Source organism: Apis laboriosa, unplaced genomic scaffold (genome assembly GCF_014066325.1).
Source record: "Apis laboriosa isolate Shangri-la unplaced genomic scaffold, ASM1406632v1 scaffold47_cov149, whole genome shotgun sequence".
NCBI lineage: Eukaryota > Metazoa > Arthropoda > Insecta > Hymenoptera > Apidae > Apis > Apis laboriosa.
Window position 1 is genome coordinate 2,361,965 of NW_025223437.1, and position 17,354 is coordinate 2,379,318.

Consider the following 17,354-nt stretch of genomic DNA (forward strand, 5'->3'; position numbering starts at 1 on the left):
TATTAATATTATTCATAGTTATTAGTTTTCTTGAATACTTACGTTCAATATTCATTTAATTTTGATTCTTAGACACAGAAATAATTATAATATAATGTATAAAATATAATATATTTTTCATTATTTTATAAAAATAAATTCCCGCCAAATTATACTTCACATTTCAAATACTTGACACTAGCGACAATTTCTATAGGTTCTTTACCGGAAATACGTCATAAGCGCGGTTAAACATATAATTTTAAAAGAAATGATTATAAATGCATTTTATTAAATTGATATACACGACAACTGACCATAAAAAAGTGACAGGAAAGCAAAGTGTCGCAAGATACTAAAGAAAGGTCACGAATTCGGGAACAGAGTACATGTTTGAAGTGCATGAAGTGTCACGGTCTTAAGGTGCGGCCGTGCCAGAAGATTGAACCTGCGCAGAACTCTGCACGTGACCTGCGCAGCTATTCTTAGCAGAGGTCCGTTCAACGAGAAGAACTCACTCTTCTCGCTCACTCGTCGTCCGGCGCGCGTCCGAAACATTGGAGTTGGTTCCTCTTGTTTCTTTTGTTAACCCGTTTTCATACACCAACTATCCGATACAATATGTCTGGTCTTGCGGATCCAGTGGCATTCGCCAAGGATTTTTTGGCTGGTGGTGTAGCCGCCGCAATCTCGAAAACGACGGTTGCTCCTATTGAACGTGTGAAGCTATTGCTGCAGGTACAGCATATCTCTAAGCAAATTTCTGAAGAACAACGTTATAAGGGTAAGTTTTGAGATAATTATATTTATTTATAATTTAGAAAAAGATAAATCATTAATATTATAATATAAAGTTAAAGAAGAATCACAACTACTGTGCTTAACAGTAAAACAACGACGTAAGAGACATGTGACAGAAACATTTCTCTCGTGTCGGCATCGTGAAACTGCTAAGCATTTCCGCTAAGTTCATCTACGGCAGTTAGATTCCTGTTATGTAATATCATTTCATTCTATACACTAATAATACGTCAGTAGTATCTAGCACCAATTTTCTACTTTATATAACAAAGATGAAGTTTCGGGTCTTACATAATTTTTATTACATCGATTGAATAGGAAGTCAGTTTTATGACAAACGAGTGGGTCGATATTCGATAAAATGACTCGTCTGCCAGATGGCAGTGCATGGCTTTGCTTTTTGAACGAGACTCCTAAGAACCGATCGATGACCGTGCGGTCCAACATGGCCGTCTTTATGCTATAAATTAGTATTATAGATAAATTGCATTTGAAATCATGAGTTTTTGATATTAATGAATGACTAACACAATGCTTATGATAATATAATTTATCATATTCTAAGCAATAATTAATATAAATATGAAATATGATTAATAATTCATTTAAAAATTAAGAATTAAATTGCAAAACATGAAATTATATTGCTAATGAATGATAATTTTTTCATAATTGTTTTAAATGAATATTTTATTTAAAATGAAAATTTAATAAATAATTTTTATAATATATATAGATTTTATTAATTTTATTAATATCTTCATAATATATTATTATTTTAACTTACATGATATATAAATAATGTGATTTTTAACATTTTTTTATTAGATATAGATTTTAATATTATTATAATATTGATATGTATATATATGTATATATATATAAATATATATATATTATATATAAATATGTATATATATATATAAATCAATATTACGATAAATTTTATATATTCGTTATATATATATTATTTTTGTAAATGTAATTTTAATTTAAAAAATAAAATATACGAATTTATAACTATTAATTTGTTATTGTAACTATTGATTTGTTATATAACAATTTGGAATTCGGGATATGATACAAAATAAAGTTTATAGAATTTTGAAATTTAATATTCATATAAAGAAAGTATTTTAATGAAAAAATTAAAATATTTTGAAAATATTTAATTTTATGTTTGGAACAAAAAGAAAATATAAATATATATTTTTACATTCCAGGTATGATCGATTGTTTTGTGCGCATTCCAAAAGAACAAGGATTCCTCAGTTATTGGCGTGGCAACTTGGCTAATGTTATTAGATACTTCCCAACACAAGCTTTGAACTTTGCTTTTAAAGACAAATATAAGCAAGTTTTCCTTGGTGGTGTTGACAAAAACACACAGTTCCTGCGTTACTTTATTGGAAATTTGGCCTCTGGTGGTGCTGCTGGTGCTACATCTTTGTGTTTTGTTTATCCCCTTGACTTTGCCAGAACTAGGTACTTAATACATTTTATTTTATTTTATTATATTAATATATTTATTTATACTCAATTGTTAACATTTGTTAAAATTTGTGTAAAATAATTATATATATTATTTATAGATTGGCTGCTGATGTAGGCAAAGCTGGTGGTGAACGTGAATTCACAGGTCTTGGTAATTGTCTGACCAAGATATTTAAGGCTGATGGTATTACTGGTCTTTACCGTGGTTTCGGAGTATCCGTCCAGGGTATCATCATCTATCGTGCTGCCTATTTTGGTTTTTATGACACTGCCCGCGGTATGCTGCCAGATCCCAAAAAGACACCATTCCTTATTTCATGGGGTATTGCCCAGGTTAATAATTTTTATCTTAAATCTTGTTGATATAATTATAATTCATTTATTAATATTTTTTGTAATATTTTTTGCAGGTTGTCACAACTGTTGCTGGTATTGTATCTTATCCATTTGATACAGTACGTAGGCGTATGATGATGCAATCTGGTCGCGCAAAATCTGAAATTTTGTACAAAAACACTCTTCACTGTTGGGCTACCATTTACAAAACAGAAGGTGGCAATGCTTTCTTCAAAGGAGCATTCTCTAACATTCTTCGTGGCACAGGTGGTGCACTCGTATTGGTACTTTATGATGAAATTAAGAATCTTCTTTAAGATATTATAACGATCCTCACCTCATTACCTTCACAACTACAATTACAACTACCATCTTTATTATCCTTACCATCCAATGTAATACCAGATCAAGTGGTTTCCAGACTGAAACAGTACACAAGCTGTCGAGAAAATTGAAATACACTTTAGATTATAATTCTTTTGGTAGTTTCTTATGAAATGCATGGAGCTCGGCAGAGTATGTATTTTGACTTTAGAAGGAAAGAATTCGCTTAATTTATTGCCGGATTCAGTATTTTCTTGAAAAGATTCACATGTGCCATATTTCATATTTCATTTTCGTAAAAAAAAAAAAAAATAAAGATATATTTATATAAATATATCTATGAAATTAATAACATAATGGCAATATGAAATATTTGATACATGTGACTACATAGAAGATGGTCAGGACATAAAGTAGTAAAATTAATTATCCAAAAAAGGAAAAAAAAATAAGCGTATACAATTGAGCAAGAGAAGGACGCGCGACGAAATACCATTACGGCGACGGCGGGGCGCGTAGACTTGGGCCGCCCCCCGCCCTTATTCTCGGCCCATTGTAGATAATTAATAAATGATCATATTTACGATATCAATGAAGTTCATCGAGTTTCAGTGAACAGTAATTTAATTTCGCACTCCAGACAAATACGTGTAAGATAATGAGAAGCGTTACTTGTAAGTGTATGCATCCAATATGTTCATGTTAGGATGTGTGCAAAGAAAATAACAAAATCAATAAAAATAATAATAAAATTTGTTTTGCAATTTTTCTACCTTAAATCTATTTTCTAAATTTTATTTTATGATTGGATTTGTTATTATATGACTTGTATTATATTTATTTAACATATAAGATAATTATCCGAGTTCTTATTTATTTACTAAAAAAAATATTGAATATAAAAAAATACATTTTTATATTATATATAAAATAAAATTATATTTTTTTGAAGTAATATTTTTACTGTTACATATTTTATATATTTCATTAAAAACACTCCAAAATAAAAAAAAAATTTATCATTTAATATCATTAATCCATTGAAATAGTAAATTAATGATTATAAATATTTTTTTTTAAATTTTGATTTTCCTCCTATCTTTTTAAATATTTTCAAAACTTGTATGATTTTTATAGTAATAGTAATATAGAATTTTATAATAATATGAAAATGAAAAATCTATGTATTATTTCTATATAACATTTCTAAATTAAATAAATTGACATTAATTAAATTTTATTGTTTACATTTTAATATTTATAGAATACAAAAAGAGATCTGTAAAATTTCAGAAGGGAATGACAAGAATGTTTAGGATATAATATAAAATAATGGTTCTTATATACAATGATTTGAGTGATACATTAACAAACATATTATACAGTTGTTCTATTTGGATCTCCTGCAACTGAATCTAATATTTTAGATATACCTGGTAAATTTAAAATAATTTTTAAACCAGGTACTTTTCGTAAAACATTTATCGCAACTGGGAGAAAACCACTGTAACATTAACAACATCAAACTTTTAATTAATTGTGTAAAAAATAAATATATACTTCATAATAAAATAATTATTTAAATATATATATATATATATATACCTAAATAATAATACAAAACCATATGTTTCTATTATCATGCCTATAATAGGCCAACCCATAAGTACTACAATGATGCCTCCTAAAAATGAAGCACTGGCTTTTATTTTATGTTTTTGAAAAAAAAAACTGAGAGTTCTCTTTGGTCCAATAACACATGCTAATCCAGATATAAACAAAATCTGTATAGAAATAATTAATTTAGAAATGATGGAGTAAAGTTTTTACAAAAATATGAGAATAATTCTTACGTTTCCAATAGCAAGAAGACCTTTATCAAACAGTAATAAAACCCCAAGAAACAGAAAAGATATTCCAAAACCTACAAGTCCCACTCCGATTTCTGAAATCAATATCTTATTATTATATATTGTTTTGAAATTCGCATTTCATTTTATGCTTGAGAATTATTAAAAAATCATATAAATTTTGTATAAATTATAAGTTATTTATTACTTACTTTGTGTATCTGTTATTTCGAACATTATTTATGATTTGTATTTAATGATAAATAATTAATAATTAAATTATTTTTATAATACTATTTCGACGAGAATTCTAGTAACAGTTGTAACGTTGTGCATAACCTAACCTAAATCCACGTCATTAATTGTGATATGATACTTTTCAACTAAACACTATTTCTAATCACCGTATAAAAATTGTAAATTGAATACTGTATATATATTGTAATAACCATCATATCATTATTTTTACAAAATTTAGATATGCTCAATCATTAGTGAACTGAACATCATTATATATATATATATATATATATATATATATACATACAATCCAATGATACATATATAAGATTGTTTAGACTTGTAATCTTGTATTTCATTATTATACGATATGTCAATTATATAAAAATATTATTTATAATAATTATAATAGAATTTAATACAATATATAAGAATAGAGAAACATATAATAACAAATTTTATTACTTATGTAATATTATTTCTAAAATATAATTTTAAAAAATAATTTCTAATAAGAATTTTTTTAATAAATGAATAAATAATTTTATTATATATAAACTTATATTATCTAATTTATTAAATTAAATAAAAATAAATATATATAATATATAAAACTCTATTGTAATTTATATTAAAAATAAAATATAAAATTATTATATGGGATTAAAGAGATTAATTCATAAATTAATCCTATAATAAAAATTAACATTTGATAAATTAAATATAAATAAATTTTGAAAATAAATTTTTCAAATTTTTTTAAAAAATTACAAATCAAAGATTTAAGACATTTAATTGTTAAAACACAGATTTAAAACATTTAATTGTTTTGAAAGAAATATGATGAATGAATATTTTATTGATATTTTAAATAAGTACTTCGTCTAATCACGCGTCAAGAGTAGTGGACAAGGAAAATAAATAATGAAAAAAGGACACAGATAGGAATAAAAATTAACTACTAACGGCATCTCTTGAATACCAAAGATATCTTCTTAAAAAATATAGGATAAAGCAGACTAAGAATTAAGAACTAGCACTATTTTTTAGTTGTTCTTAGAAAAATGATTTTAAAGAGATATTTTTGATACTTAAGAGATGTCACTGAAAATCAATTTTTATTCTATTTTTATCCTTTTTCTACTATTTTCTATCTTTTCTTTATATATTTTATTTATAGTATAATTTATAGTATAATTCTGAATAATCATTCTGAAAATGATATTGATTTTTAAATTTTTATTCTATCTTTGTCTTTTTCTTGTTACTTACTTTCTTTGTCTATTTTTATTTATGTAAAATTTATACACTTAAGTATAGCCTATTTTGATAAGAAATTTATTTACAATGAATAATTGTTTATTTTGAATAAAGGGACTGTACAAAATAAATTTATTTTATTATGTATTATGAATTTCTTATACAAATAACATATAATACATAGTCACTTATAATGTTTAATCAAATGAAGGAATGATGATTGCTAATGGCGAAAAATGATATTTTACAAACAAAACAAAAAATGGATTTTATCGTTATTGTTAATATGGCTAAAACTTATATCTATATACGATGTAGAAAACATTATTTACAAATATTTCAAGGTACACACATTATGTTGAGTAGTAAATTCAGCACATCAGAGATGATCTGAGCCACTAAAAATAAATATTAATATTTTATAAAATAGATTTATTTTCTATATTTAAATTAAATAAAATATGAAATATAATGTACCTCAGTTAAACTTAATTTTATAGTTCCATTTTGCAAAGGATCTTTACTTTCAAATATTCCTATATATAAAATAAAATTAAACATTAGTAAAAATAAAATATAAAGATATAAAAAACAAAAGATAAAAATATACCGAATGCATCACTCAAATGTAAAATTGCTGAAACAAAGTCACCAAATCTAAGTGTTCCATCTTTTCTCATATATCGAAGAATTAAAATTGAAAGAACATCTGTATTTAATTGGAATCCTAATAGAAATATTTTTTAAATGTTAAAAATATATTATACGTTGATAACTGAATTAGGTATCGATAAATATTTACTTACCCACTTCTAATAATGCATCTCGTAATCGTTCCGCTTTAAGTATACCAGTCTTTTCCTTCGTATGGTTTTTAAAAGCAGCTTGCCAATATTTTAAACTACACATAAGATCTTTGAAATCATTAAATTTCAATCGACCACTTCCGGAACTCTATATTGATATCAATTTAAGGAAAACAAATAAATTTTAAGTATGTTATTAAGCAGTCGAAATAAAATTGAAATAATTAATTTTAAGGATACATCCATTGTAAGAACTACTTGTCGACATACTTCCATACAAGCACAGCTCTTTATGTAGTCTAGAAATAAAATATAATAATATTTTTTTTAATTTCAATTTTTCTTTTAATTTCGATCACAATTTTCAATAGTTTTAACTTTTACCATTTGGTAAACAAGCTTCGAGAAGTTCTTGTAATTCAAAAGCGTTTACTGTTCTATGCTCATCAGCAAGTTGCAAAAAAACGGCTTCATATTGTGAAAAACCTTTGCCTTCAAGAGGTGGTGCTTTAATAATAGCCGATTTTACCAAAGATGGCGGAGTATCAAGAAGTCTAGTGAAATTATTATATAAAATATAATTATATTTTTAAATAATGCATTAATATTAAAATTGAATTACTTACTTAAATTACTTACTTAAGTTTTAAGGGTTTACTACTATAAACTCGCAATGTAAAACTTGTTTCTTGTGTAGGTTCAAAAGTAGTGGGAACTAATAAATATCCACCTTGATCTAATTGGCATCTATGGCTGACTTGACGGCTATTCGTATATTGTGAATTTACTAAAGATTTATTTTTTTTAAAGAACTGTTTATTTATTGATTCTGTGCTATTTTTCGGTAAAGTATACGCCGTGAATCCTATTACCTTGATATAATGAAAATATTATACACATTATAATTAATATAATTTTTTTAAAATATATAATGTATACCATAAAAAATACATCTTACTTTTATCTCCATAATAGAGTGTTGATATAAAGAAACAATTACTTCTTCCATTTCGCTTAGAATTAGATGTAATTGTGGATTAATATGAAAAGTTTCTGTAACATAAATACATTAACAAAATCATAGAATATTTTATTATAATTTCAATAATTTATATGACGTATTTTCAAATTTTCGTTGTAAAATGTTTATTATTAATAAACTGCATATGAACCTTCATTGTTTCTACATCCTCCCGCAGTTACACCTCTCCTCCAGCTACCTTGATAGAGTTTCATTTGCCAAGTATGTTTGCTATGCAATGATGGTTCATCCCTCGACGTTTCAGCATCAAGATGTACGACTTCTAAATGAGTGAATGTCTTCACAAAATCTGAATATGATATCCTACGATTGAATTACGATTGTCATTATCATTTCAATAATATATTCATATTATTTATCATAATTAAATAAAATAATAATATTATTAAAATTCTTTTTTATCAAAAATGTTATTGCATGAATTAAGAAATTATAATATTAAAATTAATTCACCAGAATTCCCCCTCGGCCATGTTCCTGACTGCTAAACGATCTCTTTCCATTGGTGGTATTTCATCCCATTCGAGGCCACCTCTCGCCCAAGCGCCAACATATTCTCTACCAGGTCCAAGAGGATTTCTTAATTTTACTAATTGAACTGCTTCGCCATTGAATGTTTCCACCTAAATTTATTATATAATTAACTAATTTCAGATACAAGCTAAAAAAAAATAAAATCATTAAACGAATGTTATTTACCCTTTCAATAGCATATAATCGATAATTGATCCCCATTTGAATACCATTTGCAAGTTTCTCTGTACTAGTACGAATCTAAAATCACATAAGAATAAATAATTTAGTTTTAAAATATTAGAGATATTTGAAATGAATATCTACAATATATAATTTAAAAAGAATATTAAGAAAGCTTACTTGTTGCTGATTATTATTTACTGTACACGTGATAAGAGATGTCATGTCAAGAAGCTTCGCAAGGACACGTCCGCACGCAGTAGGATCTTGACGTATTGCGATACTCTCTGTGATTCCTCCAGTAAGATCAGATAAACCATCTAACAAAGTTCCATATTTGAGGGCTTCGTAAGATCCGTGCAATCTGAAATGAGCGAAAATCAATTTCTCTATTTCGAGATAACTTTCTCAGTGAATAATTATCTTCATACAACGGATGAAATGATACACGAAAAACTTTATCTATTCAATTTCAATGAGCTATCTGGTATTTCTAGTCACGCCAGTTAAACTCGTGGAGAAAACTCGTCTATCACACGTACGGTCTTTTTTAAACGCAAGAATGTTAAGATGGACTCAGGGAAAGCGAATATATAGAATTTTTCGACCTGTGACCTCTTCTTATTGACGATGAAACACCACAATTACTATGCGATCGCGAGTTGCCCATCGATTACGCGAAGAAAGTTGAGTCGATGCGACGCGACGGCTCGTTAATCTCGCTTGCCACGCTACCGGAATATCTTTGTTCCGTGAAATTAAATCTACCGAGTTGATTAAGCTGGCAATCTCGTGTTGCCGTATTTTTCATTTCGGAAATCATCCGTTCGAGATAGGAAAGAGATCTCGTTTCAATCGATAAGAGAAATAAGAGTTATGAGAAGTGAGCGATGTTATCTGTACGTATGTGCCGTTTTTGCGAGAATTAACGTTTTCTAGATAACGGGGTTTCTTTCTCTTGCTCTCTTCGTCAACTGGCTCGTCCTAGTAAACACCAACGCCTTCACATCCATAGGCTTTAGGCTAGATAGGGAGTTTCCCGTGCCACATGCAAGGTGGTATGCATACACCTAGTGTACACGTATAGGTTAATCTCTAAACCGTAACCATTCACACGCGTCGCTCAAACAGTCACATGGGTATTTTCTCAGGGAAGGCAAGCGCAACGCCATCAACAGATAGATCCATATATATACCATTGTGTGCCTTTTATGAGCTTCGAATTCGGTATGTTCCATTGGCGGAAATACACCAGCTCGGAAGTGGTCAGTGTTGGTCTACAGTTGGAATAATAGTGAAACGAGTTAATAGGGCAATGATCGAGGATCGATTATTTTCACCGATCGAATCACGGAAATGAACGATACAGACGTTAATAATTACTGGTTAAATTGTTCGCTATTGATTTGGTGTAAGTAATTTGATATGCAGTAGATTGGGTTATTGAATAGAATTCAAAAATAATAAATAATAGATAGTGAATCTTTATCAGATTATGAAGAAATGAAATTATCGCAAGGATCATCTTTGATTAAACACTGCTAACTATGTAACTGCCATTGTCATTTGTGAGTCAACGATAATGCGAATCTTACCATTGACGTATTTCCGTCCTATGATCATCTAACGGGGTAATGACGCAGATATGAAATGTTATTTGCAATTCTTTTATATGATTACCAATGTTAATATATATTTTATATTATTCATAATATAAAATTAAACAACAATTTTGAAATTAATAAATAATATATGTAAACGGCATATCTACAATAATATTATCTACATAAAACAGTTTCATAATTTAAAAAATAAATAGAATTGATAATCTCTATCTCTATCTCTTTCTCTCTCTCTCTCTCTCTCTCTCTATATATATATATATATATATATATTCATAAGTAATAAATTTTTATCGGAAAAAAGGATATTCTGAAATATATGTTTTTAATTAGTGAACTATCCATGAGAGAACTAAATTCGTAATTCCAGGACAGAATTCAAGTATTCATAAATCGATAAAAATTTCAACATTATGAAATCAGATAAGTAGATGAACTTATTAACAAAGCTCGTTTTCGAGTCTCTATTAGCATGAAACGCTGTTGCAGCAGTTTTCGTGCCCGCAGATACAAGCTTGGACTGTGGTCACCGGTGCACTGACCTCCGATCCATTGCTGGCAACCAACGAACCGACTACTCGTCGAGTGAAAGTATCCGCGGATATACTTGCTTAGTATATCCATGGTTGGCATGTGCGTGCACAAATATACAGCGCCGAATATAGCCCGGCTGTACCAACGTATTCTTAAGCTATGCCGAATTCTAAATTCTTATTGCTGATGAGCCAAAACGGACGATTCTACTGCTGAAAATTTCGTTCTCCGTACATCAATCTTATGAATCATCGCTCTTGACTTTATAATCTACGAAAAACAAATTTTTTCGATTATTATATGATTATTATTTTTTTATATGTAATTTTTTATATGTAAAAATTGCTTTTATCATTGCAAAATCTAAATTCGTTCAAAGTTCAACTTTCATATTATTCTATATATGATAGATATATCATATATACGAAAAAAAAAGAGAGGTTATGTAACAATAGATTCAATTTTGTATTCCTTGTGTTATGTCATTTACTTATTATACTTTATTTTTAATGCAATGAAGAATTATATATTATTGCTTACAAGTAAGAAATTAAATCACATCATTTATCGATCGTAAAACACGTTAATTACTCCACAAAATGGTTACAGTTACAAAATAATTGGTGGTATTATCGTAGGACTAACCGGTGTACGCATAATGCGTTATTTAGCGATTCTTCGCTTGAGGTGTATCAGGCGCATGCGCAATGGTTTCTAATGGAAATCGCGTCCAGCATAATTCTTTCGCTAGCTATGCACGCGATGGCATGTGAACATATGAGCTTTCTAACTGATTTTAATATTATTTATAATGCCAGATTATTAAGTTTGGATTCACGGTACATTCCGAATTGATTCGATCCGCGCGACAGGGTTATCGTGAAAGATGAAAGGTCGGCCAATGAACGATTCTCTCCCCGTGAAAAGAAGTGTGCCATCGACGAGAGATTCTCTCAGTTGGAGAACGTGTCCTCTTGTGCGTTTGCATTGAATCGAAACGCATGGAATAATTTGACATTGTCACAAAACCCATCGGCTTTATCATATCGAAAACGGGAATTTTCTTGCGCTAGACGAATTCGATTTCAATTCACTGTTAGCTAGATGATATCAATTTTATAAAATTGTAAATTTTTAATGTTGTACAAAGAAAAAAGCTTCGTTAGACACGGTTCGTATGTAATATAAATTTTGAGATCATTTTATTGCTGTAATTAGATAAATAGTGAAAATAAATGGGATGATTAATAACTCAATGACACACTGCGTTTTCGTATCGTCGAATAAACCACTTAGTAATCAGATTAATTAATTGAAACTTTTGTAAAATTCTTAATTTTAGTGTGAAAATGTATAACTTTTTAAAAATCAAATGATTAGTTTTTTTTAAAGTTATACTTAAAGGAAATTAATTTAAAATGAAAGATTTTAATATAAGAAATATTTTAATTGCAAATTTATTACAAGAATTTTATATTTACTTTATATTTGAAGAATATTTTTTGGCAATTTTGGCAAAATAATGATCACATTTAGTAACAACAATTAGTTTAACTATTATAATTGTATTTTAAAATTATGACATAGTTTGCCAGTGAAAATTAATGATAATATCGCTGAAGATTCTCGATATTTGCTCATAAAATCTACCACGAGTTGACTGACATAAAAACTAAGTACATTACAATATACAATCGCGAAATATCGTTTCATCAGAATTATTTATGGGTACCAGTTGATTTCAAACGATTTAACATTAATCGACTGCATCGTACATTCAACGTCAAACGGAAGCCATCAAGAGGTAACAACGCATTATCAATTATTAATGAATCCCGACCTCGATTCCTTTGCCGAAGTTGTTGACCAGTGCAATCGTAGCCGCATCACAATATATATTTTTCCCGATGGATCTAATCGAGCGAATCGAATTAGCAAATCGTAAAAAAATCAATCGAAAAGTAATTTCATCGCTTGAAGAATCGTGTGTTTTTAGAAATTAATAAAAACGTGTATATATATATATATTTGTTTAACTTTAATTTTTCATTAAATGTCCTCGCGACTTTCGATCTTTTTTCAATTCGAGAATCGTGTCATTTTTAATCGATTTAAATCGATAATAATGCTAGATCTAAAATGATATTAATCATTTTTAATCTGGTATACTTGGAGTATTATGATCATATAAGATTTATTACAAGTGTAGGAATGTATTAATCGATTATTTCACTTTCGTGCCATTTTGTGATGCAAGTTATAAGGTTTGGTCTCTTTGTTCTGCTTTCTCCTTGTAGAACGCGGCACAACCACGACAATTTCTCGTTACGCGTGTACATATATTCGCCATTGTGACGCAAGATGAACGCGTTTGATGATGAAATTATAACGAGCTGTGTTCTCGATCGTTAAATAGATGTACTCGTTGCAAGTATTCCTCTTAAACTTATATGCAATGCTAAATAGAAAATTTCAAAATTTCATGAGTGAAAAGAAAAAAATAAATGATGGAATAATGGAAAAGATTAAAAATTTGACTCGATCGTATTTGCGTCGTAATGAAAATGACTATATCAAATAGAATCCTAATTTGTAATGTTAATAGAAATCATATTTGGTTGGCCAATATTTGAACGAGTAATTAAAAATAAGCATTTTGTTTGAAATTTTGTTAGTTTCAGCACGATATATTTACGAATATTTTTTTTTTTTTTGTAATTCTGTAATTCGAATAAAATTTAAATGAAAAATAGGACTGTTTAAGTCATCTCGCGTTCGCGTTATCCAGGCGTTCAAATCTCCAGTTTCTGTATATAAGAAACAAGCAGAAGCATTCTATTTTGAAAAAAGATTAATATATTAAATAATAACATTTTCTAAATATTTTTACACTACATTTAAATATTTATCGAATTAATTATTCATCATTTAATGATATAAAAAATATTTTTTTTTAATAGTTTCAAAAAAAAGTATCTAGGGAAAGCATAAGTACAAGTCTTGCGTCTGCTGATCTTCAAATGATCTACAGTAATATTTATCTTTCGATATAAAACATAAAATGTTTAAATCTTGTTTTAAAAAAACGATTTACAGATTGAAATTTCTTTTATTAAAAACTTCGGATAACATACCTATAAAAAACGAAAAAAGAAAAAGAAAGAAAGAAAGAAAGAAAATCCTTTTTATTATCTATTTAATGGCGCAATATCAAAGCGTTCTTCAGCTTCGATAAAGCAACGATACACGCACACGTACGCTACGAGCGTGTAAATATCGCGTTATCGTCGATGAGAAATTTGTCACGGCTATGGATCTCGGTAAACAAGAAAAAAGAAAAAAGAAAGAAAAAAAAAAAGGGAAGAAAAGAAAAGCCAGGTATGAAACTCGGCGATTCTTATCGACGATCCCTCTGCTCTTCTTTCGTTGCCACTCACGAGGTCGTCTTCCTCTCCGAGGCCGTCACGTTGCAGTCGTTTCAAGTGCAACGCCCAGGGTTTACATCCCTGACGGCAAGAAACGAGGAGAAGCCGAGGAAGGGAGGCGAGTAAGAAGCGGATAACGAGGTGAAGGAGAGAAGAAGGAAGGAGAAACGGTCATCAGCGGAAAGATTAAGAGGAGGAGCAAGGACCTTCGGCAAAACCGGTCATCGTTCGTTCGTCCGCGTAAACGCTTCTTCCACCTCGCAGAAGAGATCTCGCGCTGTACTCGCGGCGAAGATCCGCTCCGTAGATCTTGCGAGACATCGGGAATAAATTCTGTGTCTCTACGATATGATGTCCGTTTCGTTTATAGTATTCGCGAATCGCTCGATTACGCTTCGCTTCGTTACAGATCGTATCTTCCAAACGTCATGACCAAATGTGTGTTTTCATTAGATCATTTGAAATTGTTGTTGGTTCATAAGTTTTATGTATCTATTAATGATTCTCATTGCTTCTCTTTAGTTTTCTCTCGCTGGAAGCCACGTTAATTTTTCCTTTGAGAAATCGAATGAATGATTATTAGAAATCGCATATACTTTTGTAAATTTAAGAAAGAATTTATGTAATAACTTTTTAGAAGTTTAAATTTGATATATACGAGAAATATTATCTAATATTAGCGATAAAATTTACGTGAATAATTTTGTAGAGATTATAATAAAAAATGTGTAAGTTGTTTCGAATAAGAATCTCTTGGTACATTGTTTATGAAAAGCATCGAAAATCAGAATCATCGAACGACTTTCGAATTTTCATCGAGAATGGAAAACCGTGGGTGGATATGCAAATACGCAAATAACTTTCATGCTATCACGGCCAATCTTGTAAGTTCGGGTGGGTGGCGTGGGTGTTCATCAGGTGGACGTTCACGTGGTGCGTTAGCACGAGAATCGACCTTACCGAGATCGATCGATGAACCCAGATACACCACCTTATACGCCCACGCGAAATCGCGTTCGATTGAAACTGATCAATTGACCTTTTCGATGTTATAACATCCCATCTCGATGTTATAACATCGTAGAGTTACATACGTTTTTTTAAAACTCGTTTTCTACTAGTGACATTATCATTCAAGTCCATCATATTATAATCAACATTTTTACGTAATGAATATTCGAATGAAATAAAAAAGTTATGAAAAAATAAAAAAATTCAATTATTCGAGAAAACTGGAATTTATAACTTCGTTATGCGACAGAGAATATTTATTCAAATAAAAAAAAAAAAACTTTCGACTTTACGTTTCTTTAAATTTTATCAGAAGATGAAAAGGAAAAAGAAAGAAAGAAAGAATAGCGAAAGAAAAGGTACAATGTGCGATAGAGTAATATAGTCGCACGATAAAATTACGCGATAAAAAGCATTTTTACGTAATTGCAATTACATTATTCGAAGAAGAAAAATTCTTTCAATCTCACGTTGACATCTCGAGTCAACTCACTTCCCTTTTCTCTAAGCCATATTGGAAGGTAAAGACAAGAGGCAAGCGCGAGAAAGAATCTCATGCGCGGCCGATCACTTGATGGACAAATAACCGAGCGCTCTCGAGTTCAAGCACTTCCTACTCACTTGGCGTACGCTTTCTCCAGAAGAGCCGGCCAGAATTGATCACTGTGACGACTTTGCACGAAAGCTAGCCGTCCGTGAATCGCCGGTAGCCTGTCGTCGACGAGAACTTCGACCCATGCGCCGCACCACCATAAACGGAACCTGAATACCCCGGCGTACTCGGCCGTCGGTGATCCAGGCGGTTCTCCGCTGTTCCCAAATCCTTGGTCAGCTGGCACCACCCTGTAGAACAGTCCTTTGCTCAGGTGAAGAACTCCCAGACAGGAGACCAGCCATTTGTCACCTGAATTTAAGAATAAATCATAGGATATTAATTCTAATGGTAAAAATATACGCGTTAATAAATTCTGGTCAAATGAAGAAACGTATTAAAAAAATTTATTCTTTGTTTATTCTGAATCAAACGATTATGTTTTATATTTCCCTTGCTATTGAATAAACAGTTTTATTTAAACACAAGATCAGTAATATTATGTAAATAAAAATAATATAAGAGTATAGAGATCGATTATTCAAGCTTATTCTTTTATTATTGAATTAACTTTTACTGAATATGAATGAACTCTTGTGATGTATATTGTAAAGCATATTGATTTCTTTTTAAAGAAGAAGACTTAAAACAGTTTGTGGTAAACAATGGAAGACGGGGAAACGTGTTTCGCGAATTAGGTAAATTATAACTGAACGTTCTCGTTTATATCCTTTCTTTATTCATCGCACGTGAGATCGATATATAGATATAAAGTGAACCACATTGCGATTCAAATTAACTTTCTGTTAAGTACGTTCCGCGTTATGCGTACTGTTATCGTTAATTAATCTGGCGTAGATTTACGAGGAATACAACTTCATTGTTCGCTGCAATTATTCATTCTATTATAAACAAAAGCTGTCAGAAAATGCTGAATAATGACTGAAAGTAAGAGGATATTAATATTTATATAAATTCAAAAAGAGAAAGAAAAAATTATGTATTTCATTTTCTTTTTGTCTCATTATTGAAATTTAAAAAGAAATGTTTGAACGCATAATCGGTGATTTACACATTTAGAAAACGAAAGTTGACCGAGTAATGAATCGTTGTCGTTACGGTGTTCGATCGAAGAAAATGTTCTCACGAAGTTACGACACGCGTCGACCGAACATTACAAATCTGTTTCGCCTGTTTACATAGTTTATTAGAGCTGTTCCATAATTTATCGAATAACTTTAACGCCTCTTTCTCGCGGACTTATTCATGATCTCACGTATATACGATCTCACGTTCGTTTTTATTCAAAACGAATAAATCAAATTATAAATATATATACTTT

At 29.7% G+C, this 17,354-nt stretch overlaps 3 protein-coding genes across 7 annotated transcripts in view; 1 reads left to right on the top strand and 2 right to left on the bottom strand.

Annotated features, from left to right (window-relative positions):
* Positions 1-508: 508 nt before the first annotated feature.
* Positions 509-3,686, top strand: LOC122716564 (ADP,ATP carrier protein 2). The gene is made up of 4 exons (XM_043939770.1): positions 509-763; positions 2,004-2,265; positions 2,373-2,607; positions 2,685-3,686. The coding sequence occupies exons 1-4, from the start codon at positions 601-603 to the stop codon at positions 2,925-2,927; spliced, it is 903 nt and encodes a 300-aa protein (XP_043795705.1). The 5' UTR covers positions 509-600; the 3' UTR covers positions 2,928-3,686.
* Positions 3,687-4,164: 478 nt separating this feature from the next.
* LOC122716628 (vesicle transport protein GOT1B) lies at positions 4,165-5,290 on the bottom strand. The gene is made up of 4 exons (XM_043939897.1): positions 4,997-5,290; positions 4,788-4,879; positions 4,540-4,718; positions 4,165-4,438 (listed from the first exon to the last, which is right to left on the bottom strand). The coding sequence occupies exons 1-4, from the start codon at positions 5,019-5,021 to the stop codon at positions 4,312-4,314; spliced, it is 423 nt and encodes a 140-aa protein (XP_043795832.1). The 5' UTR covers positions 5,022-5,290; the 3' UTR covers positions 4,165-4,311.
* A 1,142-nt stretch (positions 5,291-6,432) lies between these two features.
* Positions 6,433-17,354, bottom strand: part of LOC122716538 (calpain-C) — a 31,578-nt gene continuing 20,656 nt past the window's right edge. For all 5 annotated transcript variants that reach the window (XM_043939709.1, XM_043939711.1, XM_043939710.1 and 2 more), the window contains 13 exons: positions 16,042-16,324; positions 9,009-9,192; positions 8,832-8,906; positions 8,586-8,755; positions 8,263-8,435; positions 8,049-8,143; positions 7,730-7,962; positions 7,475-7,644; positions 7,331-7,389; positions 7,091-7,238; positions 6,895-7,011; positions 6,762-6,820; positions 6,433-6,682 (listed from right to left, as the gene is read on the bottom strand). In XM_043939709.1, coding sequence (XP_043795644.1) covers positions 6,656-6,682; positions 6,762-6,820; positions 6,895-7,011; positions 7,091-7,238; positions 7,331-7,389; positions 7,475-7,644; positions 7,730-7,962; positions 8,049-8,143; positions 8,263-8,435; positions 8,586-8,755; positions 8,832-8,906; positions 9,009-9,192; positions 16,042-16,324 — 1,793 coding nt within the window. In that variant the 3' untranslated portion in view covers positions 6,433-6,655. The remainder of the gene's footprint in view (positions 6,683-6,761; positions 6,821-6,894; positions 7,012-7,090; positions 7,239-7,330; positions 7,390-7,474; positions 7,645-7,729; positions 7,963-8,048; positions 8,144-8,262; positions 8,436-8,585; positions 8,756-8,831; positions 8,907-9,008; positions 9,193-16,041; positions 16,325-17,354) is intronic.